General features: G+C 42.6%; 3 protein-coding genes, 1 long non-coding RNA gene and 5 other non-coding genes across 14 annotated transcripts in view; all 9 read right to left on the reverse strand.

The window, feature by feature from the left end:
* Positions 1 to 836: 836 nt before the first annotated feature.
* Positions 837 to 5,145, reverse strand: calr (calreticulin). The gene is made up of 9 exons (XM_031743414.2): positions 4,861 to 5,145; positions 4,217 to 4,318; positions 3,764 to 3,967; positions 3,552 to 3,646; positions 3,169 to 3,378; positions 2,914 to 3,027; positions 2,582 to 2,725; positions 2,254 to 2,346; positions 837 to 2,124 (listed from the first exon to the last, which is right to left on the reverse strand). The coding sequence occupies exons 1-9, from the start codon at positions 4,952 to 4,954 to the stop codon at positions 1,897 to 1,899; spliced, it is 1,284 nt and encodes a 427-aa protein (XP_031599274.1). The 5' UTR covers positions 4,955 to 5,145; the 3' UTR covers positions 837 to 1,896.
* A 1,583-nt stretch (positions 5,146 to 6,728) lies between these two features.
* Positions 6,729 to 11,742, reverse strand: tor3a (torsin family 3, member A). Its single transcript, XM_031743434.2, has 6 exons — positions 11,282 to 11,742; positions 10,992 to 11,114; positions 9,928 to 10,193; positions 9,012 to 9,187; positions 8,463 to 8,587; positions 6,729 to 7,861 (listed from the first exon to the last, which is right to left on the reverse strand). Exons 1-6 carry the CDS (start codon positions 11,445 to 11,447, stop codon positions 7,614 to 7,616), a joined length of 1,104 nt encoding a protein of 367 aa, XP_031599294.1. The 5' UTR covers positions 11,448 to 11,742; the 3' UTR covers positions 6,729 to 7,613.
* Positions 11,743 to 12,064: 322 nt separating this feature from the next.
* Positions 12,065 to 16,059, reverse strand: LOC116323162. Of its 2 annotated transcripts, none has more exons than XR_004199683.2 (11): positions 16,025 to 16,059; positions 15,487 to 15,561; positions 15,225 to 15,272; positions 14,615 to 14,646; positions 14,378 to 14,424; positions 14,154 to 14,178; positions 13,929 to 13,968; positions 13,037 to 13,088; positions 12,695 to 12,753; positions 12,495 to 12,522; positions 12,065 to 12,292 (listed from the first exon to the last, which is right to left on the reverse strand). It is a non-coding gene; the product is annotated as an uncharacterized LOC116323162 (long non-coding RNA). The 2 variants fall into 2 exon arrangements; XR_004199682.2 differs by having other exon boundaries at positions 14,154 to 14,181; positions 16,025 to 16,058.
* LOC116323176 lies at positions 12,369 to 12,443 on the reverse strand. Its single transcript, XR_004199686.1, has one exon. It is a non-coding gene; the product is annotated as a small nucleolar RNA SNORD47 (small nucleolar RNA).
* Positions 14,033 to 14,115, reverse strand: LOC116323177. The gene has a single exon (XR_004199687.1). It is a non-coding gene; the product is annotated as a small nucleolar RNA snR60/Z15/Z230/Z193/J17 (small nucleolar RNA).
* LOC116323179 lies at positions 14,250 to 14,331 on the reverse strand. The gene has a single exon (XR_004199688.1). It is a non-coding gene; the product is annotated as a small nucleolar RNA snR60/Z15/Z230/Z193/J17 (small nucleolar RNA).
* On the reverse strand, positions 14,493 to 14,575 carry LOC116323174. Its single transcript, XR_004199684.1, has one exon. It is a non-coding gene; the product is annotated as a small nucleolar RNA SNORD79 (small nucleolar RNA).
* LOC116323175 lies at positions 15,352 to 15,421 on the reverse strand. Its single transcript, XR_004199685.1, has one exon. It is a non-coding gene; the product is annotated as a small nucleolar RNA SNORD75 (small nucleolar RNA).
* A 2,183-nt stretch (positions 16,060 to 18,242) lies between the features above and the next one.
* The window catches only part of osbpl9 (oxysterol binding protein-like 9), a 37,649-nt gene continuing 30,246 nt past the window's right edge, over positions 18,243 to 25,645 (reverse strand). For all 5 annotated transcript variants that reach the window (XM_031743405.2, XM_039607014.1, XM_039607015.1 and 2 more), the window contains 13 exons: positions 24,205 to 24,364; positions 23,921 to 24,033; positions 23,619 to 23,737; positions 23,420 to 23,505; positions 23,141 to 23,321; positions 22,907 to 22,991; positions 22,537 to 22,647; positions 22,391 to 22,454; positions 22,148 to 22,288; positions 21,971 to 22,049; positions 21,786 to 21,877; positions 21,562 to 21,697; positions 18,243 to 20,257 (listed from right to left, as the gene is read on the reverse strand). In XM_031743405.2, the coding sequence (XP_031599265.1) occupies positions 20,183 to 20,257; positions 21,562 to 21,697; positions 21,786 to 21,877; positions 21,971 to 22,049; positions 22,148 to 22,288; positions 22,391 to 22,454; positions 22,537 to 22,647; positions 22,907 to 22,991; positions 23,141 to 23,321; positions 23,420 to 23,505; positions 23,619 to 23,737; positions 23,921 to 24,033; positions 24,205 to 24,364 (1,442 nt within the window). In that variant the 3' untranslated portion in view covers positions 18,243 to 20,182. The remainder of the gene's footprint in view (positions 20,258 to 21,561; positions 21,698 to 21,785; positions 21,878 to 21,970; positions 22,050 to 22,147; positions 22,289 to 22,390; positions 22,455 to 22,536; positions 22,648 to 22,906; positions 22,992 to 23,140; positions 23,322 to 23,419; positions 23,506 to 23,618; positions 23,738 to 23,920; positions 24,034 to 24,204; positions 24,365 to 25,645) is intronic.

Genomic DNA, 25,645 nt, shown 5'->3' on the forward strand with positions numbered 1-25,645 from the left:
TTTATTTTTCTATGGGTCGTTTTAAAATATATTTTAAATGTCTAATATATTAGGCATTTAAAAATATATAAATAAGTAGAATATCCACTACGACCAAACACATTTTTATTTAAGTTCGAACATTAGTGAAACACATCAAATTTTGTAAGTCTGACTTTACGTTTTATGATCAATTTTGTTTCAAAGTAGAATAAAATTGACAAAAAATGAACTGTTAAAATCTGTTATTTTGTCAATCTATTGAGCTTCTCATTTTCATATTAGTTTTTATTATTTTGCTTAGTTTTGCATTCTTGTTTTAAGGAGGCAGGTGATTTAATGACAATTTAAAGAAAATTTTAAAAAGCCTCATCAGACAGTTTTTGTTCACCTAGTCTTAGTTTTTAGTCTAATTTTATTTAACTGTGATAATCTTTGTGAGTAGATAATAAAATACAGACGAAAGGAGAAGATTCAAATGTAAATTAAGCTGAAGTATACCCAGGTACTGCAAACTGTAGTTTAGCTTAAACCTCTAGTTTAAACTGTAGTGTAACCTTTGATGAGCCCGGTGAGCAGTAAAATTCAAATGATTGCCAAATTTGAACAGATATCTAAATCAAATGAAGGAACCAAATTAAAATTCATCCATCCATGTTCTTCTGCTGTGGCCTGTCCCAGTTGTCATGGGTCAAAATTAAGGGGTCAGCCCTAACCAGGCCATCACCTACATAATAACAAATTAATTCAGTCTTTGGACTCTGGGAGGAATCTGGAGAAAACCCAGCCAGGGGAAAAGGGAGAACAGATAAATAAAACATAACGCACACACACAAAAGACACAAATTTCACAAAGATCTTTTCATTGTTTTCTTCTGGCTGTTTTATTGGACAGATCACCTGCCTTTGTTTTTATTTTACACAGCAACACAAAAATCGCCCCACTTCATTTACTACCATTAGTACAAAATGTCTTTTACAAAAGGAGCCTCTGTCAGACGGTTGGGACAGTGCGTTGGGGTACAGCAGTGCAGAAAACTTGGAATCAAAAATCAGGAAACTAGACGTATACACGAACGGTGAGGAAACCTAAAGTGTGTGCGTACCAAACGACCAAATGTTCTGCTACCGGAGTGGTCTTAATGTACATCCTAAGTTTGAGTAGAGCTTATTTAGACACACGAGACTATAGTATGTGCACTGAAGTGGAAAAAGTGTTACCTATACAGTACAAAACTATGCAAGGGACTTCATCTTAAAGCACCTCATATTACCATCCCACTGCAGACTGATTTTTTTTAAATTTTTTTTCACTTTTGATCAGGTTGTCAAATATAGTGTTAGTCCTACTGCACTCTGGTCGCCGTGCCAACAATCCTCGTTTGAATAGTGGAAACAGAAGAAGGCAAAATAACCTGCATGACAACATCGAATCTTATCTAATCTTTCCAGCCTGACAGGAATGAGTGAAAGAAAAATGTACAAAAATAAAAAATTAAAGGCAAAAAAAACACGTGAGGTAAACCAAACGTTTTCCTGGTACCACCACCTCCATACCAAATAAAACTTCTCATCTCATCACAATATTACACTTCATAACAACCCAGATTTTGTAAAATGTAAATGACAATTCACACATTTGTGTTAAAATTTCTGGTTTTGACATTCATTTTGACATTAATTATGCTTATCACTAGTCCTCATTTAATAATCATCATTATAATAGTAGTAGTAGCACATGGAAACAAGAAACAGAACATTTAATTGCCCTTTTCTGACCGATCACCTTGCTTTGTAAACAAAGAAATGGAAAAAGCCCTTCCCACCCAGCCCCCACCCCGGGGTGTCAGTCATCAGGGTCTCAGTCTTCAGCCTTATTCCAACGGCCCACTGACACAGTCTGAGCAGTTCCTGAGTTTATAACTCATCCTTGAGATTAGAGTCTGTGCCTTCCTCCTCCTCTTCTTCCTCCTCCTCTTCCTCATGCTCTTCCCCTTCCTCCTCCTCTTCGTCCTCCTCATCCTCCTCCTTCTCCTCTTCCTCCTCATCCTCCTCCTTTGCCTCTTCTCTCCTCTTCTTGTTCTCCTCCTCGCGCTTCTTTCTCTCGTCTTCCTCTTGGCTTTCCTTCATCTTCTTCTCAGCATCCTGGAGAAAATGTGAACAATGCAAATAAATATATCAATCTATATGAAAAGCTCATTCCTTCTTATTATTGTTGACACTGACATGAAATTAGAATTAGGATTACAGGGTACAGGGCTAAAATGAGCATACCTTAGTTTTGCCCCATGTGTCGTTGCCAACTTCCTCTGCCAGGTTTGGATCGTTTGTGATTAGAAAGTTGTCAAAGATAGTCCCAGACTTGACCTGCAGCCAGACACAAGGGCAACGCATATTTTGTTATCAAATCTTTAAAGAAAACAAGCACAATCCACAAACTCAAAGAGTTTCGAGCATTTCTCCCTGAGAAAACATGCATAGTTTTTCCAGCAGCTCACACAATACAAAGCAAGTAACCGAATTGCTGGATCAATGTAAATAGTTTTAAAATATTTAAATATATTTCATTATGCATTAAGATGTAAATACACATCCAGCTTACCTGCCACAAGTCGAGCCCAATCACCCCGACGCTGTCGTATTTATAGATCTCAGAATCGGCCGTGTACTCGGGGTTGTCAATCTCAGGGTGGATCCACTTGCCCTTGTAGGCAGGGTTGTCGATCTCTCTGGGCTTCCACTCACCCTGCGGACAGCAAACACACACAGAGAAACTGGGGTTAAAACACAAAGCGGCTGACAGTCTAAACAGTGTAAATATTTTTGGATAATATTCCAATCCTATTCTAGGAATCTCGCTGATGTGCAAAGCTCAGAAAAATAGCACAGAGTAAATACTGACTGCATGAAGAGTTATAATCTCTGGATATGCACCTTGTATTCAGGGTTCGTGACCATCGGTGGCTCCCACTCTCCATCCATCTCATCATCCCAGTCATCGGGCTTCTTGGCATCAGGATCTGGGATGTTCTCTGGTTTGTCCCAGTCCTGCAATGAAAACAAAAACAACAAAACATCTGAAACATGATCAACCTATCGAAACATTTTAAAAATTAAAACAGTGTTGCACACGTGAGACAAGTACTATCATTAAAGTGATGCCCTGAAAGAATGGCAGGTCATACTGACCTCAGGTTTCTTATCGTCAGGGTCGGGAATCTTCTCCCTGTCATCCCAGTCCTCTGGCTTTTTGGCCTCAGGGTCCTTGATTTTTTTGGGAGGGAGGAAGTCCCAGTCATCCTCCAGATTGCCAGATTCCACCTTCTTATTGTCTATCTTAACCTCATAAGTGTTGTCAGGGTTGACGATCAGTGTGTACAAGTGGGTGTACTCATCATCCTGCAGGGCAGAAAAAAAAGGTATATTGTTGGAAAAAGCGTGCCGTCAATACATGCAACTAACAGCATATTACCATGTAGTTTATTCTTAATTGTTTAATCTCGTGTGTCCTTATATTGTGGTGCTTTTTATTAGAACTAGCTTTCCTACTTAAACGTGAAAACATGCGTCACCTTGCACCGAATGTCCTTGTTGATCAGGTGGTTCTTGCCTTTGTAGTTGAAGATCACGTGAACTTTCTTTGTGCCAGGGCCACAAATATCAGGACCTGAATGAGCCCACAAATACAAAGTGACGGTGAATGTCTGTGTATAACAAACAGACACTGCTCTGTTTATCCAACAAAAGTAATACCATTTAAGACACCATCCTTTGGTCCACTTACCAAACATGATGTTGTAGACAGAGTCTCCGTGCATGTCCTCCTGGTTGAGCTTGGAGGGAAACAGTTTAATGTAGCCTCCGCCACAGTCGATGCTCTGCTCGTGTTTCACAGAGAACTGTATGACTAAAGGCTGGCCCTTGTTGCTGAAGTCATCAAAACGGGCTGACAGTGCATAAAAACGGGCATCCTGGCTCGTCTGCAGACCTGCAGAAACAATGGTGTTACTGCAGGGAAGATCAAGCTAAACCAGCGCGTACTCCTGTTCTTTCTTAATGAAACAGTACGGCCTAATTTGATGCTTTTGCTCTTTTCAAGTTGAAGAACAGAGAGGAAGACGGTCGTGTTGATACTGGCAGAGCTCCACGAGGAAGCAAACACGCGCCTCTGACAGCAGGTGTCTGACAGGGTTGTACAGTGTAATTGTGCAACACATATCAGCACCTTCCTGCTTACCTTTGTCTTTCTCTTCATCACCGTAGAATTTCCCAGCAGTCAGGACAAACTTCCCATAATCGGACTTGTGCTTGGATTCCGCCCAACGACTCATCCAGGCATCTGCACAAACAGGTTCAGAGTCAGCTGCCCAGCAATCACCAAGACAAGACTCGCAAAACTCTCTGTTAATCCAGCCTTCGATACAGTGTGTGTGTGTGTGTGTGTGTGTGTGTGTGTGTGTGGGTGGGTGGGTGGGTGGGGGCATACTGCGGGATTTTGTGACTGCCTTCACAGATGAAAGAACAGGACAGCTGGGAGAAGGAGGGTAGCAGTGAATGACCAGGGGAGAGATGTGCAGCAGTGGGGGGAGGGGGGAGGCAGACGGGGTGTGATAATAGCTTTGAGGGCTGGGAAACATAAAGCACGAAATATGAATAAATCAATGAATGGATGAATGATCGGTTGGTCTTCTAGACTAATCAGCTGACGATGCATTCCAGAAATTGCAGTAAAATCATGAGAAATAATCGTAACAATGCGGACATGAAAAATAGCCATCATTCATCTCAGTCAGCACCACAGCATCTCGAAGATGTACAGCAGCAACAAAGAAAAGCAAGCACTTCAATCCTATCTGTGTAATGTTGTGTGAAAGAGCTCACCGCCGTCTTCAAATTGCTCGCGGAAATAAACTGTGGACTCGGCCAGTACAGATGCAGCCGACACGGCCATCAAAAGCAGGCACAGTGCTGTCATGGCGACGAGTTGAAGCAGCCGGTCAAAACCTAACCAATTACAAATAAAAATGCCCGTGTACAACGATTTTCTCTAAATAAGGTGAAGCAGCGTTGTCTGTCAGTGCGGTATCCCCATACAGTGATGTTACACTGAGAGCCACCGAGACGCTGCCGCTTCTCTCCTCTCGCCTCGGAACAGATGTCTGAATCTGATTGGACGACGGTTGCTAACCTCAATAAGGAAGCGCTACCGCTTACAGCCAATCAGAGGTGAGAAAATCCGGACGAATACTTTCTGCAGCCAATGGGAGCAGACCACGCGTTTGCCTGATACACGCCCAAAGGAAGGATGATGCGCCGTGGGTGAATCACATGCAAGGGGAAAAATGCAATATCAGTAAGAACCCGAGTATAACTAAAGCTAAACAACGTGAACTACATATATGATACGGAGTAGAAGAAATGGGGGGGGGGAGGGGGTTAGAGATATGAAATGGATTTACAGCAAATTAATTAATTAATTAAATAATCCGAATCGGTAGGAAACAAAATAATCCAAATGCTACTTTTTTTTCACATGCTTAACAAATGTTTTCAGGTTTGATCTCGTGCAGCATATCTATATAACCTCAGGCGTGATTTTCTTGCCTTATGTAAACTAAACTAAACACAGGAGATTCCACAGGCAATAAGAAATATACATCACAGGCGTAACAACTCTGTAATAGGTCCCTGGGCAGATCTTTTGGGGGCGATCCTTACCTCCACATTGTACCAGAACAAACACAGCATAGCATATAGCATTAATAAGACATATCAATGGCATCAGTCCAGCTTGTAACCAGCACCATGGATAACCATGGCAGTCGGGGGTTGGGTCGGCGGACAAATTTACTTAAAGCCTACAAACACACACACAAGCCCAAAATAGATCCAGCCTTAACATAAAGACAACTGTAATATGTGCAAGCAGCAAAAAGCCACAGGTCCTCACAGACTTACGAACGAGCCCCTGTTACCCAACTTACATCAGTGATCTTCTTCTTCCTTATCGCCCCAGCAGGTCCCCGAGGTCTTGTGACCAGGGCTTGCTGGTTGTCCCGCATACAAGGTTAAAAACAAAAGGTGACAGAGTGTTTGTATCAGTGGCTCCCAGACTCTGGAACTCGCTCCCTTTGAGTTTGAGATCTGTGGACTCAGTCATTTCTTTTAAAAAGCAGTTAAAAACCTATCTGTTTAAACTTGCTTTTGGTTGATTTTGTTTGTTTGAGGTTTTATGTCTGTTTCTGCTTCTGTAAAGCACTTTGTGATTTTATCTTGAAAGGTGCTATATAAATAAAATTTTACTTTTTACTTTTACTTACTCGATGGGCAAGCTTGTAACAAGCACACTGATTTATAGAATTCCTCATTCAACAATTTGTTTCAAGCCTTTAAACAAACTTCATCTCTCAGGCCTTGCATTCAGCAAAGTCAACAAGTTCATAGGAAGCAAGAACAAGTAATTTGGTTCCCAGCATCTATCAAAACATTGTAGTGTAAAATTACAGGGTAAATATTTGCACACCTGAAAACGTAAAGAAAATGTATACAGCATAAAAATACAGGCTTTCTCGAGATAGAATCATGACTTAAACATATAGTGGTACTCCAGTCCACTTTACTGTAATCCTGTAAATATAAGTACGCAGTATAACATAAAGGAGGTAGTTTTCTCGACTGGGTCCCAGGCGCTGCCCTGCCTGCCATATTCAAATTCGAACATTAATGTGGAGTCAAATCACTGAAATCGATGATGATTGTTGTTTACCAGGTTTTTATTTCTTTAAACCGTGTCTGACAGGTTCTCTCTGTGTTCTTATTGTGATGTGACCCTCAGCTTTGAAGCAGACTGTGTTGTTGATAGATGAATTATACCAACAAAAGAGTAAACCACACCACTAAGTAACATCTGTATATTAAGTAACAGTACAGTAAAACCTATTAAATGTTTTTATAAAACACAAGTATGTAAAAGGGTGAGTTTCCAGAGGTCCAATCCTTTAGAGACATAGTCCTTCACAGTAAGAGCTTCAAGTAACATTTCCATCACCACTGGTCCTTGTACGTTCATTTTAAAAGGAATAAAAAAATCTAACAAAATAAAATAAGTGCACATTTAGAGTACTCCACGAAACTAATCTGGTCCAGTAAAATGTTCAAATATGGCACAAATGATATTAATAAATAATCTGTGCTGATATAAGCACAATGTTTGACATGCCACTAGTAACACATGAATTACAAACTCATATGAACACAAACAACAGTGCAAGTCAGACTTTGGCCGAGGAGATTAGATATTAGATCTGCGCCACACTCTGCACAGACACCATCTTCTTCACCCCTTCGTCTTGACAGGATTCAAACCAGGCAGGTGAAGAAGAGCAGCCACACTTCCTGTGACGCTGCCCGTCTCTGCAGGCTGGGTCACGCTGCTCTGCCGTCTAATCCTGGATCTGCCCTGATGTCTGGCCTTCTGTGATGGGACCTGGACAGACACATGTTGCATCTGTGGGGGGAGGGGGAAGTATGCAGCGCAGAGCAAAGAAGACACATCTCTGTGGCTCTGTATGCAGATGGGCTGGTAAAGCAATCTTACACCTCCTCCAGGTCCGTCTCTCTGTTTCCTCCTCACTCTAGGGAAGAAAGAAGTTGATCCTCTGAGGTATGGACTTGCATCCTTGGGCTGAGAACAGTCTCTCCTCTTTGGGAACATACAGCATTGCCTTGGCCACCTCATCCAGCGTGGCTTCATCTGTTTCCAGACCTCGTGCTGCGTAGGCGTCCCGTGCACAGAGCTTAATGTGACGGTACTCCAGGGGCAGAAAGGGCACAAAGAAGTCAATCAGGTGACCAGACATCAGCTCACTCTGAGCAAAGCCACCTGGGATATTCAAAACAAAACAAAACAGGAAATAGAAACATATTTAAAGTTTTAACAATGTGTTTTGGTTCTTTTTTATCATACACTGTATATAAAAGATGGCATTCATGCAGCTTTCTTCCAGGTATGAAAAGTAAAGCCAGTGTACTGTTTCTAATGGTCAGCAGGGGGGCAATTCCTGAGGTGGTCTGTGACCTCGGTGATCACTTTCCTGCTAATGTTGTAACCCCATAAACTAGCTTAGAGTCAGAAACAAGGATAAAACATGGTATGCTTTACCATGTGATTAACCATGCGAGTAATGAAGTTGTTAACCAGTGAGTGTGGAAGATCCACTCCTCACTCATGAGTACCAGATTCAAACATGAGGCTTGACAATAGGACCTCACCAACCAATGGGTAACACTATGCTGGTGAAAGCTGTTTTTATATTACTTTAGCGGCTTTCAGCAAATAATTTCAAGCCACTGAGCAACCAGAACACCTGAGTAACTTAATTTACCTGCCACAAAAAAACAGGTTTTGTTTCTTGCAGAAGGAAAAAAGGCTCAAAGCTTAAGAAAACCCACCAGGCAACCTTTACAAAAACTTTACTGCTCACCTTGAGACTCCATAGTTTCAGCTCGCAGCCGATGCTCCAGGTCTTCCATACCGATGTCCTCTCGATTCTGACCAGAGTGCCAGAAGTCCAGCGCTACGTCGTTGATTGTCGCGCCACCAATGTTACTGCAGTGACAACAGCGAAAACACAACATTATATGTCTACAGCTGCTGAGCTTCTCAGGGAGACTTGATTATTTCTGGCTTGGCAGCAAAGCAGTTTGTCATAAAGTTTCTTTAATACAAGTTGCTCTTAGATAAATGATCACAGTTTAAAGATGGCCAGTAATTCACTCACATCTCTGAACCATACCTGTTGAGTGAAAAACGGCTTTTTCTATTTTTGACTGAACAGACTGTTAGTCAGGACAAATCTGACTTGAGGAATTGAAAACATGAAAAATCCATACAGAAGGCTAATGGAGACAGAAGGAGCTCCATCCTTCACCACTGATGAGCTGCCAGGCTTTCTGGACAGGAGGTGCAACACATTCTGATGAGCAGAGAGCTTTACAGCTTCATCACACTGTGCCTGAAACAGTCAACTAACCTGAGGAAGAGGAAGATGGCCCTGCGGTAGCTGACCCCATCTACGTTGTCATAGTGATCCATGAAGGGCTTGATTGCATCGATGAGGCCCGGATGAAGCTTTTCAGCCTCATCGAAGATGAACAGAGTCTGAGGGCAGCGCAGCACCATGTCTCGAATTGCTTCTCTCAGCTGACCCTGGATTTCAGGCAAAAAACAAACAAACCACAAAACAACAAAACAAAAGTCAAACATTATTAACATTTTATAACATTTCAGATCTGACAAAAGCTGATTATTATTTCCTTTCAAGCTTTATATATAAAGATATTAAACTGTGCATAAAATATTACATAAACAGAGATAACTTAAACCAACAGCCAACATTTATCTAGAATGTTTTAATCTTTTTAAACGAATATATAAATGTGCCATTGTTTGTAAAAGTTCTATAAAAGAATCAGCCCTGTTATATGCCACAGAGGTTCAGTGGGAGGCTGTACTACAACACGTAGACACGTTAAAGTCCACATTTGCACACTCTGCAGACTTTGAGGGCATGAGGGTAAAGGTTATCCCGTGAACTACGTATACATATTTATATTTGGATATTCTGCACTATGTACCATGTATTAATACTATGTAAACACCATTTTGAAATCAGCTGCAGTGATTGTGAAAAAATGTGCTCAAATGAGACTGAGCTGGCACCTCTGACCTGGTTGGAGAAACGCCAGGTTCCAAAAATCCATTTCTCTGAGTATTTGTGTTGTAGCATCAGTGTTGACTTAAAACATCTGTCCAAACCATGACTGCTATCACTCTTATGATGAATTACAACATACAGAATAAATATCTAAGTAAGCAAAGCAGCGTCCAGAGAACACAGGTACATGTTCCTGGCACAGGACGGCCATCGCTGTGCCAAGTGGGCTCACCTTGTACGTGTCCACCAGCCTGGCGTGCGGGAAGTGGAACGGGGCGATGAACAAACGGACACACTCGCTCTTCACCCCGTCCCGGTACAAGTTATCAGCAATGATCCGGGCCACAAAGTTCTTGCCTGTGCCGGACCAGCCGTGGAAGGAGAGCGTCAGGGGCTTGTTGGACTCGGGGTTGTTGATGAAACCCTGGATGGCTTTCAGAACCACAGACTCAGCCAGATGTTGCCCGTGGAGCTTCGTCTGAAGGTCTCTTGCTAGACCTGCACATGAGACCATAGATTTTTTTTTTTTTAAGGCACCGGCAAATATGAATAAAGTGCTCTGTGTTAACATGTATACTTTTAAAATATGCACATTTAAAATATGTGATATAGCCAATAAAATGTAAAGTTATTAAAGGGCTGCATCAGTCAATCAAGTGTTTCATGCATCAGGTGTCATCATGTGCAGTTTTTGTTTTTTTAAACACTGTTCCTACAGCAACAGATTTTAAAAAAATACTACTAAACCCATGAAAACACTACGTGACATTATACACTCTAACATGGGGGCACACGAGAAACTGGGACTGTTGAGGAGGACTTCACCAATGACCTTATAGTGAGATAAAGTTAATATAGAGAAGAACTGAATTCAACCTATTGGTGTAAACCTCCACAACAGCCTCGGTTTCTCAATTTATTTGCTCTAATACAAAGCAATCGAGTATTTCACTATTCAGTGAAGGAGTAACCAATAATAGATGTAGTTCAACTTGCTGGTGTCTACAGGTACATGTCTGACTCAGTTTGTCTGACTTATCCCAGAAACTAACCCGTTTATGGTCTTGACAGTTGTAAAGATGCATAATGTGCTACAACCATGACACAGAGTACAGAGGGACCCGACACTGAGGCTAAAGCCCTTATAAAATGATGAGTAACAGTGTGTCCAGTGTTGGGTGAATTCACAAACAGACAATTACAAAAAATAATAAGCAGCAAAATTCGAGTAAGGAGGGGAAACGACCAACACACGCTTGGGGCAAAGCAAGCAGCCACAGAGCAGCAGTGTGATACCTGTGATGTTATTGGTTATCCTGCAGTCTCCGGACTCACAGCACTGACCCAGGCTACAGTACCACTGATGCAGCAGGCTCATGTAGTCCTGAGGAAACCCTGCCCAGATATCCCTGGTAGGAACTGCTCACATCAGAAGAACAGGGCGAGAGAAGTCAGTGTTTATAACGGTGTAATAACGAATCGTAAAAATAAAAGTATTGCAAAATGCGCACGAGGCACGATGTAGCTTGCGAAATGAGCGCTTTCGTTATATTAAAACTGTTTTAATTTCTTTTACCATCTCTTACCTTGCTGTGTGGCATCATCCTGATTGGGCTGACACTCCCCCTCCCAGATATTGCAATAAATATAATTAAAATAGTAAGTAGAGACGTTGCTAATGCTATCGAAATGGAAGAAGTCGGCCTGTGCCGAGACAGCCCAGAGCAGCAGGAGAAAGCACCGCGTAGACATCGCGAACAGGCTGACGTGAAGCGGTCCAAACGACACTGAACACGAAGTCCCGTTTCTGCTCTCCCATTTATCTAAACGCGGTGGTCCACCGGCGGCCTGCTTTGACTGGGATACCCCTCCCCGCCCCCGACAACCTCTCCCTGCTATAGAACTGTAGCCAAAGAGGGGCGCTTGTTGTGTGGTTCGCTGCGGGCGGGCGGAGGGGCGGTTACTACCCCATTCCCTACTGCTCACGTCAAATTTGATTGGAGCCCTTTTAATGGGAGCAAAGCCTGTAGTGCAACGCCATACGTCACACTACCAAGTTAACGAGAGGCTGGCGTGTCCACTAGCAACCCACGGTCAGCAACGGCAGGTGATATTCCCGCCCTTGGGAGGTCAGCAAGTAACCAAATTAAACTTCCTTTACGATTACAAGCGTCACTTCCGGCGAAGTTGTACATTTGTTCTCAATCTCATTTACTTTTCATAATAGTGTCATTAGACTGTATTACTCCACTGTTTGCACATTTTGTTTAGCAATATAAAGTCAGTAGTTCATTTGGTGCTCATACCCATCGTCATCACCCATTGAGAAAGGGGGAAGGAGGAAAACACAAAACAAAAACACAAATGGGTCAATAACAAATATTTTATTATGTTACAAATTGACAACAGGATCAGGTCGCAATCCACAAGTAATAGGCATGAGCAGTGTCTGAAAACTGATTCCTGCAGGTGAAAAATCTGTCAACAAAACATCACTTTCCAGCATATGAGGAAGCAGCACCAGACTGTACCATTTAGATTTATGATGAAGTGACAGACTTGTGCTTTATTATGCTTCAGTGCCCGAGGCTTCACACCTGTGTAGAGAAGAAATCATTAAAATACAAGTACAGACTACTAACAGAAGAGGTAACTAGCAATTAATGACCACATGACCTCAGAAAAAAGTGGAACGGTAAGGGTTATAATCAGCTTAAGTCATCTGGCAAAATCAGATCATCACTAGTCTTATGGCCACCTTAAAATAATCATGATTCAGGACTGAACAAAAACACTCACCAGGTAAAGAACTTCACCTTTTCTCCTTCTGAAAAAGAAGAATGAAAAACCTTATTACAAGTCAGTGATTGGCTGATTCACATTTTATTCACTGGGTTGCTCAGTGACAGACTGTCCACATGAGTGTTCAGGTCAGACATCTGTGGTAACATCACTGAACCCCTTATGACCATCGGGCACTTTTAAGTCTGAATTCTCACCTCAATCACTCTGGTTTTGTCCACACTGTCTTCTCCATCCCTCACACAGAGATTACAACCTGGAGATATGAGAGCATCAGTCAAACATGCACATCAACTGTAAAGATGAAGGAGTCTACACTGACCTGGTCAGCTAGAGCTAATAAACAGACTCCATGGTTTAAAGTCAGTCTGTACTTTGTCATCACACAGGCCAGACTACAGGGATCAAATGATCTTTACTGCAAGAAAGTGATCCCAGAAAATACAGAAGTGGCTCCTTCAGGCCCAGCTCTATAAGCCTCAACAGCACGGGGCCCATTTTGGGTCTGAGGAGCTAAAAATGACACGTTTCATACTCACCATGAATGTTTAATCATCTTCTGAATGGGGATGAGTCGCGAGCCTGCTCATTCTGTAAAAACAAATTAAGTTTCAGGTAAATTTACAGAACCATGCTCACTTATTTTCCCCAACATTAAAAATCCAGATCAGATTCTGTTACAAATTATCCTCAACTGGATCAGCGACCTGATTCAAACTCATCACATCTGAATGATGCTTAGCTGCTGTGCAGGGATGTCACCGGAAATGATACTTAAAGCTAACATTTGATACCAAAAATCTGAGATCACTTGCTTTTCTTTGGTACTGCAGGCAGTGTATGTACTAAGGTGGCATTTTTCTAGATACATTCTTACATATTAAATAAGTCCAAAAGCACAGGAAAAACTACCTGTGGAAAAGGACCATTTATGCAGCTGCCATAACAGCTCTGCTTAAACTCATCAGGCAGAGGTCTTATTTTGCTATGAATGATGGTACTTTACACTTTTTAGGTGGGAGTAAGCGATCAAAGAATGATGCAGTTTCATATGGTCCAAGCACCACAAGTTAACAAAGCACTTAAACTTCAAAGACTTAAAGCTGAGCAAGTTTTAATTCAAGGCATTATCCTGCTGATATTACCATTGAGACTGCTGTTATTCTATAGGTTAAATGGTTTGCTGTGGTAATTCTAGTCATGCTTATCCTACTTTATAATAGGTCAATAACTGTAATTATTACACTATGCATTTTAGTCTGTGCCTTGTTAAAAATGTTATTTGAGATAAATTATCTGCCACCATGTCAGTGTGTGAATGGTCATTTTGTCCATCAACTGTATTGAGTTCTATCAGTTCTATTGGTGCAGACCATCAAGGTTTTTGGTACCGTGACATCCCCACTGCAGTGTTCAAGATTTAATGCTTACCAGCAGAGCAGCAACGAGTCAGACAGCAAGGTGTCCACATCTGAAGAGAAAGAACTGAATTATCACTTTGTTTTAAACACTTCAGTGATTGTGGGACTACAAAAGTTGATGCTCAGCTAGGAGCGAAAGACAACAGTTATTCTTCATAGTTTAATCTGCTGAACTATGCACTCATCACTGCATCGAGCTTCATTAAAAGAAATGTAGAGCAGGATTTCAACTCACCTCCACTTTGCCTTTTGTGAGACCCCTGCTGAAAAAAAATTAAATGCATATGTTTAGAAAGAACTCAAATCCAGTGACCCTCAAAGGTTGCAGAGGCCGACACATCAGCTAGGAGCGAAAGACAACAGTGATTCTTCACAGTTTAATCTGCTGAACTATGCACTCATCATTGCATCGAACCAGTTTCATTTTTACAGGCCGGCTCCTCAAAGCAAAAAACCTACCTGCAGCTCATCCAAGAACGCACAACTGGATCCAACATCAGGACCATCTGCAAAGCACGAGAGAAACATCGTTGAAGAGTCCAAATTTTAACGTGCATGTATGTAATATAATTTTAACTGCATCAGAAAAAAGTCCTCTTTCACTCTTTTTCAGAGAGATTCCCATTGTTTTAAAAACAAAAGTCATCATTAACAGTTTCTTATAGTAACACGTGATCAAGAATTTATGTCCATTACCTGTTTGGGATAGGACTCGGACCTGAGGACATCTGTGGGTAAAAATAAAGTGATTAAAACGATATAAACTTTATAGCTCACAGGTTTGGAGTAAGTAGTGCCTCAGATAATGCAACTTGGTGGTTGGAGTATCATCATATCTTCTCAAGAGTAGCAAATAAGTGGTCATCACAGGAGCACACATTTATGGCAAAGACTGATGCTTCCCTGAGGTGTTAGCAGAGAGAAAAACTACACGTGCTGCAGATCCGGACTCCAGGAACAGGGCTACAAATCAGTGTTTTGGCCCAATATTTAACATTTTCATTTAAAATAGATTTCCTGTTCATCTGTTGTACATTGTGTACAAATCACACTTTGCCAGTCAAATGAAAACAGTGATATCCCCATTAGTTTTATATGCAAATATTAGTTTATCCATGCAGAGGCACACTGGGGTTATTAATATTTGTCTCAATTTGCCACCACACCCAAGCAATTAAAAAGCCATGATCTTCAATTTCAGCCTTAGGAATGTTATCATTATAGTTTGATTTAAGAGAAGGTGTAGTCTCTCCACAGCGAACACCTTAGAGAAGCACAAGTTTCCTCTGCAAACACTCATCCTTACCTCCTCAGTCCCCTACAGCCAAGTCACATCTCTGGGCTTTCACGGCACCTGTAGAAACAGTCTTGTTATAGGACTATTACAATGAATGGGAAAAGCAAGAAACTGAAAAAGAAAAACTATATATGGAAGTCTCAGTGTAGAAAATGCTCAGAAATCACTTCTGTCCACTACTCTTATACTTTAAATCATCACCGACTTCCATTTAGGGAAACAAAACAAAAAAAATAAATAAAAATTCAGGGTTTAAAGAAGAACGTCTTACCATCGAGCCTCTGCCGATTTCCAGAAGTCAGGATGAGCATCGTGATCCTTCATCTCTGAAGATCCGTCTGTAGACCTGCAAACATTTAAACCCTATTAATTAAAATCCTCATAACTTCACACAAAGTTTCATACACCCACTAAACACGCTGCATGGCCAGCAGCAGGAGCCGAGCAGCTAAGCTAACCGGCCCACAGTGTCTTACAGCCTTTGTCCCGTCTTGTCAGGAATGTTGCCTTTACTTCACATCGACTCAGATGTCCCTAGCAACATTATGTCATCATATGTAAGCGGGACTAAACTGCACCGAGGCTGCTTTTAAAACAGGATCTAACGATCTGCAGGCCAACACGCGACCTGGTGCACGTGGATGAGGCCTGCTAGGTTAACGCTTATTAGCTCTAAAGAGCTTCCACTTAAAAATGCCACCGAGTACAACGTTTCCCACATAACAGGTTAACAGTTATTACTGTGGGCGTATAATAAAATAAAAAACCAGAAGATAAATACTAAAGCTGAAAGCCTTTCAAAAACTCACCTGCAAGTCGTCCGAGGAATGAGGGAGAGAAGCGGGCGCGAGGCGCTTTTATAGAAGCTCCCGCACAGCCTGATGGGAAAAATATGTCTGGCTGAGCAGCGCCCCTGCTGGACGAGTCTGTCTGTGAACACGCAACGTGTGCGACATTTCATTTGTGTTTTTTTCCTTGTGCCCTGAAAAAACTCTGCTTTGATTCATTTGTAATTATTCAGCTGCTCCCTTTAGGACATCTCTCCTCTTCTGTCACACCAACCACCTGCGTCTGCATTTCCACCTTCACAGAGAATGGATGGAGCTAGCTCCACATTCAGCATCTTTTGTGTATCCAGGGTTCCTCCTCTGCACAGGTCCAAACCAGCTCAGGTTCAACTGTTCAACCTCAACATTATCTTTAACGCCACCACCTCCCGCTCCACCTGTGCTGCTGTTTCCATCATCACAGGTCTCACTAGTAGCTCGTAAACCTTCCCTTTCTGTCACAAATCACCCCTGACACTCGCCTCCACCCACTCCACCCTGAATGCACTCTCTTCTTCACCTCTGTTGTGCTCCGTTTGTTGCTTTGGATGGTTGACCCCGGGTATTTAAACTCATCCATGCCTCTACTTCTCCAGGCTCACCTCCACCTGCTGCCTACTCTCACTGCAGATCACAGTGTCATCTGTGAACATGATAGTCCACGGAGACTCCTACCTGACCTCGTCTGTCAAGTTGTCCACCACCACCGTAAACAAGAAGGGGCTCAGAGCAGCATCACCCCCTGCCTTGAACCCATCTCACTCCTATCTGATAATGAATATTGAGAGAGACTCACTTCTCTGAATGTTTTGCATTTAACATTCTGTTGGTTCTGCATACCTGTACCCAAGGCAGTCACCTACCCCCTGGTGTTTTTGACATAATCACCTCTGTATTATTTGTCTTACTGTTTGATCTTCTTACCCTGCAAGCTGTTGATGTCGTATGTTTAGTCTTTTTTTTTAACAACCACATGTAAATCATACCCTGCACTGATTGTTGTCTCCTCCTGTTCTCTTGTGTACCATCATAGATGCTGTGCTTTTTCAGTGGTTCAGGCTCAGCTTACCTTTCCAGACACACTCTCTGGGCTTGCAAGCCCACCGTATACCAGGATACTTAATGAAGAGAAACAGGACTTGGATTAATTTCGTCATACTGTCTCATCCTCTTTATACAGAACCACAGTTCCTCTCTATCACATGCTTTCTCTACCTTTAAGGCACAAACAAGTACACAGGTACAAAAACTGTGTTACACAGTGTAATCAAAAAGCCTTTTTTAAAATTATTATTAAAAGGCTGAGATAGAAAGGCAAAGGTGACAGGTATATGTAAAAAACCTGCATTAACTGAGGTGAAATTTTAGATCCCAATATTAATTTTCAATATTATGGATTGAAAAACTTTTTTACATAATATGTCAAAGTACCCAGACTGATCCAAAAACGATGAAAAATCCTCACATTAGTCTGTTTGCATCTTAAATTGATGTAACTTTCTTGAACAATCTCCTGCTGCAGCCTGTAGGCACACTGTGTCCTGCATTATTATTTAATCTTCAGGTCCCGCCTTGCAGACGCGCCTCGTGTCAGGTTCTATTTTTAAAGTCCCTCGACACCTACACAAGTGTTTTTGAATTCCCTGCTGATAAAGAGCGCAGTCAGGTGGAAGAAGGGCCGAGCTCCTCTGAGAATAAAAAGATGTCAACAAACTGAGTGCGCAAATATAGACTGGAATGGTGTAAGCATTTCCACCACGCTAAGAGCACCAAAGGGGTACATTTAAAAAGTATTGTTTAATCAAACTGCTAAAATCAACAGAGCTCAGAAATGTTTGACAGCTGGGTGTATAATAAATAGTTATATATTTGATCCTGGAGGTGACAGGATACGTACACTAGGCTCAAAGGCAGTCCCCTGATAATCTACAGACTTCGTGTCACTTCAAGTAAACCAACCATCTCTGGGGTTTAGAGTGCGGCTGAAAAAGAGAAAAGACACAGTGAGCAGCAGGTGTTTAGCTGAAAATGCCTTGTTAGTGCCACACGTCAATTGTGTGATGCCATCATGTCAACATGGACCAAAATCCCTCGAGGAATGCTTCCCGCACCTTGCTGAATCTACCCACAAAAAATGAAAAGGCGGTCCAACACGGCACCAGCGTGATTTGAGGGGAAGAATGACAAAAAGCTCACAGGATTAAACTCATGGAGATTTAATATTTTGCATCAATAAACAGGAGAATTGGATACAATCAATGGTTATGATGAGAAGGAAATAAAAAATACATTTGTTTTGATTGCTCTCTATCAGGCAATACTGAGCAGAACTGAAATGAATGCCAAAGCCTCCACTCAGACATTACAAAGACAAAACATGGAAAAAAATACAAAGAAATTTCTTAGAATCCTTCATGTTGATTATTTTCAAAAGGCCTTTTTGTCTGATTCTAATGGGAGAATTCAATTCAACAAGTGTTTCACTGGATTTGCATACAGCACCAACTATATGCTCATCTCTGCAGATCCCTTCACCAGATACATGAATATATGGATTAAAGGGTCTCACTCAACACAATGGCCAAATATTTAGGAGATACAATAATCAAATCACACAAAGAATAATAAAAAAAAGAAGGGGGGCTGTTGTGAGCTTGCTACAGCATTTTCAGGCGAAGATAAATATATATATTTTTATTTCTTCATCTCATTCAACTACCATTGCATTCAGATCCAACCGATGCAGCTGTAAATAAGAGAACCATGGTTCAACAAAGCTGGGGGTGTACAGCAGGATAAATATGTGGTTCTGAAACTTGGAAAAACAGAAGATTCAACCAGCAGAACAACGTCTGGACTGTAGCAGCACTATGAAAGTGCACTGGTGTTTTTAAAGGCCGACTCCGGTCTCACGTTTTCGTTCTCTTCACACTCTGACAAAGTGCGAGCGAATAACGAGGCGACCCACTCTGATCTGAGAGGAAACGAGGATGTGTGATGTGCAGAACAAAACCAAACTTTACAGACTCAGTTCGAGCCTTTCGTCCTATTCGTGGACCTGCTGTCCAGAAAGACAAAAGTATGTAAACAATCATTTGTTCATAAATGCCTTCAAAACCTTCTCAGAAGACTGTTTTGGTCTCTGTCCAGACAAAAGTCCCTTCAGCCTTTTCTCTAAACCTTTTTTTTTGGCATAATGGACAGAATTTGTCCTCCCACAGGCAAACTTTGTTATTTCTATCAGTATTGCATATTTGAAATCAGCCACAACTCTTGAAATCAGCGTTTGGATGCTATGGCTTTCTGCAGGGCTTCGTTTCTGGATAATACTCGAGACACAGAACAGCGAGTGAGATCCAAATGGGTGGCAAAGGTAACTCTGAAATGGGAACAAAACATTAAAAGGCTAAATGGAATGACTCCTCAGGATGTAAAGGTTCAGGTTCAGATCTTCAAATATTTTTTACACTATTGCCGCAAAGAAAAATAAACAATAAGAGCATTAGAAATAAAAAAAAGAATATATATTTATATATCCATCATATGTATATCTATATATAAACAGTTCTAACTAGTTGCAGGCAAGCAGAGATTTTCCTCTCCCGCCCCTTTAAGATTCATCCGTTCCACCGTTATAAGGCTGTCAGACTCTGGGTGGGGGCACCAGCTTTCTTTCCTCAGTCACCAGATTCCCTGAGATGTAGAGCGCCGTTTTATTTGTCGAGCTATTACTTGAGCCGAACACCATCGACCACAGACCCCCCACCCCCCCCTGCAAAAAACTATAGATGTAGGGAAGGAGTGTTGCTCTGGCTCATCCTGTGGAGCTGCTGAAGGGTGTGGACGAACGGGAGGCACGTGACCTCTCCGCTCTGTGCTGCAGAGTCTCATGTTGGCAGGTGGTGGGTATCGGTGGATGAGAGACTGACCAAATAAGGAGAGGAGCTTTACTAATATTCATGTTACATCTTTGATGCTTTTCATTCATTTCCATATTGTTTTACAGTCAAATGCAAAGCAGTGTAGAGATTCAATCATCAGTCATTCCAAGGCTTGAATAACAAGTGGTTTCTGCAAAAGAGTTCTTATGAAGACTCTGTTGTGTGCATTCTTGATGCATCCGAGTGTGGGGCGGTCTTCTCAGTGCCTCTGGGAGGCTAATCTCTTTAATAGCGGCTCGTCGTAGACCCAGCACTCCCCGTCCTCGTGGAATAGCTACAGAAACACAGAGCAATGGGAATTATTATACTCGACATCTGAAGTATTTCTGAAAGTAAAACTACAATGTTGTCACTGATCTCTCTGAGATGTGTGGAATTTAAAGTTTCCGGTAAGAAGGCTTCATTTTCATTTCCACCACAGTTATGGCTGCGATATGTCACATACACTGTGTTTACTTTCCTTAGTGTCTACGACAACGACACAAGCTCAGAGAGACAGAGACGCGTGTTAGCCTCTGATGGCTATTTGGTACCGAGAAAGTACAATATTTATGCAGAGTATTTATGCAGAGTATTTATGCAGAGTATTTTGCAAATGATGCAAGAAAACTGTTTCCACTCAACTAGTAACAACCTCGTTTCACCACTTCAGACAAAAAGCAGACTGCCTGATATAACCAGGCTACATAACAGGGGATACTAGCAGACAGTGACGCCTGACCCCAAAATAAACAAATTTCACCGAGCATCATTGGAGGACTCACTAGCTGCACTCCACAAGTCAGGAGGATCAAACGGTGAATGGAAATTCCTGATGCCTGGTGGAAAAGCAGCTGGTCAAACAGCTTGACCTAAGATCGAGTAATTGCTACGTTTCCTTAAAAGTTCCAGGGAAAACATTACCTGGGTGTCTTCTGTGCTTACATTAGCTGTTTAATGAACTGGCTTTTCTACTCTACATACAACATTCACCCATTCGCACCCGTCATACAAGCACTTTATTCTATGCTTAACACTCGCACTCCAATGGATGCATCAGAGAGCAATCTGGGGTTAGCATCTTACCCGAGGATGTTTGGCATGAAACCAAACCACCAACCTTCCGATAAGTAGATGGCCTGCTCCACCTCCTGAGCTACAGCCACCCCCACCTCACTGGATATATTGCTGTGTCACTACTGCTGCACTATAATGCTGCTGGTGGCACCTTTGTGGCGATAGATTCACACGTTAAGTGGGTAGTGTGTCATCGATGACAGCAGCTCATTGGAAAGGAAGGATAGAAAGTGTCCTTCGTGTTGTTTGCACTAATAAATGCTGCTCCTGCCTGAAAGCTGCACTCACAGATAAAATGTTGCTGCACATTTCTTTTCCTTTTATTGTCATAAATACAATTATTGTACGTTTCCTTGAAATAAAGCTACTTTCAGCTGCTCTCTGGTCACTTTTGATTTGGCACATTTTTACGCTAGTTGCTCTTTCTGATACAACCTAGAAGAGATTTGTGTCTCAAACTGGAATTGAACCAGCAACCTTTCACGTGTGTTTGTGTGGAGCCACACTGCAGGAAATCCTCACCCTGGTCTCCCACTGCTGCTCCTTCTCCTTTCTCTCTCTGGCTTCAGCTCTCTGTTTCTCCTCCAACCGGTGCTTGGCTTCTGTTGCTGCATCGATGTCTTTTATCTTCAGGTTCAGGGTCACATCCTTCCACAGTCTAAGCGGAGTAAAAGTTTGAAAGTCAAACATTTAGAGTTAGGGGATCCTGTGAGACGGCTAAGGTCAGACACTGAGCCTCTCCTCACCTTCGAGACTCGTACTCCAGCTGGTCTTCCAGCTTCCTCACTCTCTTCTTAACGATGCCCATCTTCTTAGTGTCTATGAACACCGTGTTCTCCTAGAAACATATAAAAACACGTTCACACATGTATTAATTAATTTAAGGTGGTGATTTCCTACATTTTGTAATGTAAAGAAACAAAGGACTCACTCCAGTCACCCATTTAGCATACATGACTCCGTTCCACTCTCCCTCAATGGAGCAGAAAGACTTCTTGTCGTTCGGTGAACTGCAGGGAAAAAAACAAAAAACAGATGTTATCTTGTGTATTAAAGACCGGACTCTCAGTGATCCTTAAATAGTGTGATATAACCACATGGCTCTTACAAAATCTCTGCAGTGATTCTGTGCTTCTTTCCACCATAGAAGGGTTTGGTGTGGAACACGATGTTAGCGCTGTAGCCCGACTTGGAGCAGGAGATGTTGCACTCTCCACCAAGCTCCACCCACGGCACAGTGAGGATCGACCTGGACAGACAGGCGTAGCTCAGTGAAACAAAGAGTAACGACCAACGCGGACCAACTGAGCGATGACACAGGCGAGCAGAGGGATGCATTAATGACACCTACCTGCCATATCCGTTAGGAAAGGTGAGAATGTAATGCTCATCGTGCTCCAAACATGACACGCAGCCTGGAGAGAGACCAGAAGTTACTTAACACAAAGATTCACTGAATCACACTTATCAGAGAATATAAGGCAGAGCTTAGCGTACCTTGACCGATGTTGTGGACACCTATGGACATGCCCAGAAACTTAGATTTAGTCCAAATGTGAGCGTTGAACTGGATCTTCCTACTTAAGCACTCTGCGTAGAACGCAGAAACTACGGGGAAAAACACAGGAAATAATTAGGAGTGGTGAAAAAAAACAGCAACATATCAGCGATCAAGCAGAAAATAAATAAAACCAAAACATTTTTGCACAAATAAGACTGATTCTGACATCCAAACCTAACATGTCATCTAGTTTCTAACGTCAAATACAAATAACTGATAATTTCACAGCGGTTACTTTCCTGAAGCTTCACCGCACCCTTCTGGATCTACATGTAATGAGCATTTCTGCGAAGGTTCAAGACTTACTGGGCGGGTGGTGAGAGACCTGCTCTGCCACAAAAGACACGCTGTTGGACGAAGCACAGGGAACCGGGCCTTCTGATACAGTCTCCTGAAATGTACGAGAACGAAGCACATTGAGAGGAGGATTGCGATTGGTGGTTAGAACTGCAGATCGATGATTCAGGAACTTGTAAAAGTAATAATTTACATTATTACTGGATCAAAAATCTACTTGACTGCAGTGACAAACGGTCTCACCGTAGGTGGCGAAGGCTCCTCTGTCTCGCTGGGAAGATCCCAGTGGCAGTAGAAGACCTCTCCTAGGATTGGGTTGTACGGTTTCTTGGCCACTGAGCCTTTCCTTCCGGCATGGAAAGCCGACAGGTACCACTTCACCACCTGCACCATGCGCTCTCTGGGCTCTGGCTGCTCAGCGATACTAGCGAGTAAAAGAAACAAGTACTGAATGACGGCCTACCCTCATGTCAGAGTGTGCACGTTTAACAAAAAAAGATAAACAACTGAAATGGTACGTACCTTACAAATAAGTCGGGGTGTGCAAAGAAATCTGCATACATTTCTAACAAAGACCTTCTTTCTAGGATGAAGGTAGGCAGGACCACCTGGGAAATACAGTGAAGCGTTGTTAAAAAAGAAAACCTTACAGCGACAGCGCTGGAGAGCGAAACGCTGCCACGGAACAATTAGGGCGGCTAAGACGCTAAGAGGTCCTGACCTTTGTGAGGTCCATGCCCAATCGAACTTGAGACAGCAAATGCATGATGACGCTCTTGTGCTCTTCCACAGACTCCCCTTCACCGTCATCGTCACGGTCATCGTGACAGTCGAACTGGTCTGAGGATGAGCAGAGCGAAAGTTTCATCCAGCCACATATTTCACCATCATGTAGTAAAATGTGATTTTAATAACGCCACCTCCTCCCACATAAACGGATCAGACCTCATGCTTAGAGTTTAATCAGTGAGGGACAATCAGCTGTAATGTAATCATGTGTCTCGTGAGCATTTCCCTTTTTACCCGTGTCTGTGGTGCCATTGGACATCGAAGAGTTGAGGGACTCTGTAGTGTTGGGTCGTTTCAGAGCCGTTTCTTCATTAGTAAGGGGCGAGGCAGCTGGAGGCCCTGAGGGACTGGGTGCAGGAGGAGGAGCAAGGAAGCAGGAAGCAAGAGAGATAAAGGGGACGAAGAACAAATATAAAATAAGAGGCAAACGTCTCTGACTGCAAACGCTCATGCTGCTGGATTTTTATTCAATCCAAGCAGAATTTTTCTTGCTACCAACGGGGTGCTGCTGTACTCACTCTATGCAGTGTTTGGGGGAAGTGTTGCTCTGGTAAAACTCATCAGCGTCATAGAATTCATCCTCACTGGAGGAGTAGGAGAAGTCTGGCACTGAGTGTGAGGGGAGGGGGATGTGAGCCGGGGAGGCGACGCCGCTGCTGGGGCCTGACGGGCCACTCCCTAAAAAACATATACATAAAAAAATTAAATCAAACAGTGTGCCTCATGCCACCACCCAATACACACACACAGTATATGTATTCATTTATCACCCCTCAATTATATCCATCACCCGCCTGTCTGTTTGGTAGGAGGAGCCAAAATGGCTCTGTTGATGTAGAAGCTCGCCGACGCCTGCCATACATGATGTCATGGTGATGAAAACAACATTATATTGATCAGCTGGAGCTCCTGTTTCCCAGCTCTGCTGTTCAGCAGGATGTGCTCGGCACCATTAAGCCGCTTTAATATAGTGATGACTTTCTCTGCAGAGCGTATTGACAGTACTCTCAAGCATGCAGCCTGCCTCCTTATTGCACAGCACAGCATTTTAATACTGCAGCCTCAGCAGAAAAGGCAAACAGGCTGCAACCTCTGCTTTCTGCTCATTTTAACTTACGTTCAGTGACACACTTTTACTCATTTAACAAAACAAACGACCCTCAAAATGCTCCTAAAAATTGCATTTTTGTTAACGACATTTGTAACCTGTAAAACTGCAGTAAAACACATTTTCACAAGTCCACAAATTATAAGGCTGCCATGATTAGTGGACTAGTCACGATTACGTCGCCTATCAAAATCGTCGACGACAAATTCAACAGTCGACGCGTCGTTTGAAGCTTTGTAAGATCCTGAAAGACGCAGGAATAAGTAGTAGGATTTAAGACTGTAAAAACGGACGGAAACAGAAGATGGCAGCACTGCATGTACAAGGATGCCAGGTGCCGTTAAACCCCGAAGAAGAAGAAGCTCTCTCCCTGTGTCCAAATTCAGGGGCCGCATCCTTCGGAAGCCGCATTTGTAGGCCGATTACGATACAGTGGCGCAACGAAGGCTTCCCAAATTTGAACATTCCTCCAAATCCGTCCTCCTTTTCCCCAGATTTGAAGGATGGGTCGGGTGTATCCTTCGTGGCCCAACCTATCCCAGAATTCATTGCGCGGCTCAGCCAATTCCAGTTTCGTACAATGGCGGCAGCTACTTAGTTTTAATATTACTCTTATTACTCTTTCTGGGTCACAAAATAAACTTTTAACATATTTTCACGCCAGAATGTGTCTGTGTAAACTTCAAATATCTCCTCGGTTTATCAAGACATCACATATTTGTAAAAGTGCTCCGACGTTTTCGGAGACGTCTGTTACCCACCAGCTCGATAGCTAGCCGGGGGTTCAAGGCTCACTAGAGCCGGCGAAAAACACCGGACTCCCGGCACATCGTTTTCAGATCCCCGCGGTC

This window comes from Oreochromis aureus, linkage group 23 (genome assembly GCF_013358895.1).
Source record: "Oreochromis aureus strain Israel breed Guangdong linkage group 23, ZZ_aureus, whole genome shotgun sequence".
Lineage (NCBI taxonomy): Eukaryota > Metazoa > Chordata > Actinopteri > Cichliformes > Cichlidae > Oreochromis > Oreochromis aureus.

What these genes read in the sequence shown, in the direction of transcription:
- calr (XM_031743414.2), bottom strand. Translation starts at nt 4,954, where the DNA reads ATGACAGCACTGTGCCTGCTTTTGATGGCCGTGTCGGCTGCATCTGTA. An exon ending in TGTCTACAACATCATGTTTG is followed by an intron (nt 3,647 to 3,763) that starts GTAAGTGGACCA and finishes GGGCTCATTCAG; the next exon opens with GTCCTGATATTTGTGGCCCT. An exon ending in CTGACGATAAGAAACCTGAG is followed by an intron (nt 3,028 to 3,168) that starts GTCAGTATGACC and finishes TTTTCATTGCAG; the next exon opens with GACTGGGACAAACCAGAGAA.
- tor3a (XM_031743434.2), bottom strand. Translation starts at nt 11,447, where the DNA reads ATGTCTACGCGGTGCTTTCTCCTGCTGCTCTGGGCTGTCTCGGCACAG. An exon ending in GGATGATGCCACACAGCAAG is followed by an intron (nt 11,115 to 11,281) that starts GTAAGAGATGGT and finishes TGATGTGAGCAG; the next exon opens with TTCCTACCAGGGATATCTGG. An exon ending in GATAACCAATAACATCACAG is followed by an intron (nt 10,194 to 10,991) that starts GTATCACACTGC and finishes TCTCATGTGCAG; the next exon opens with GTCTAGCAAGAGACCTTCAG.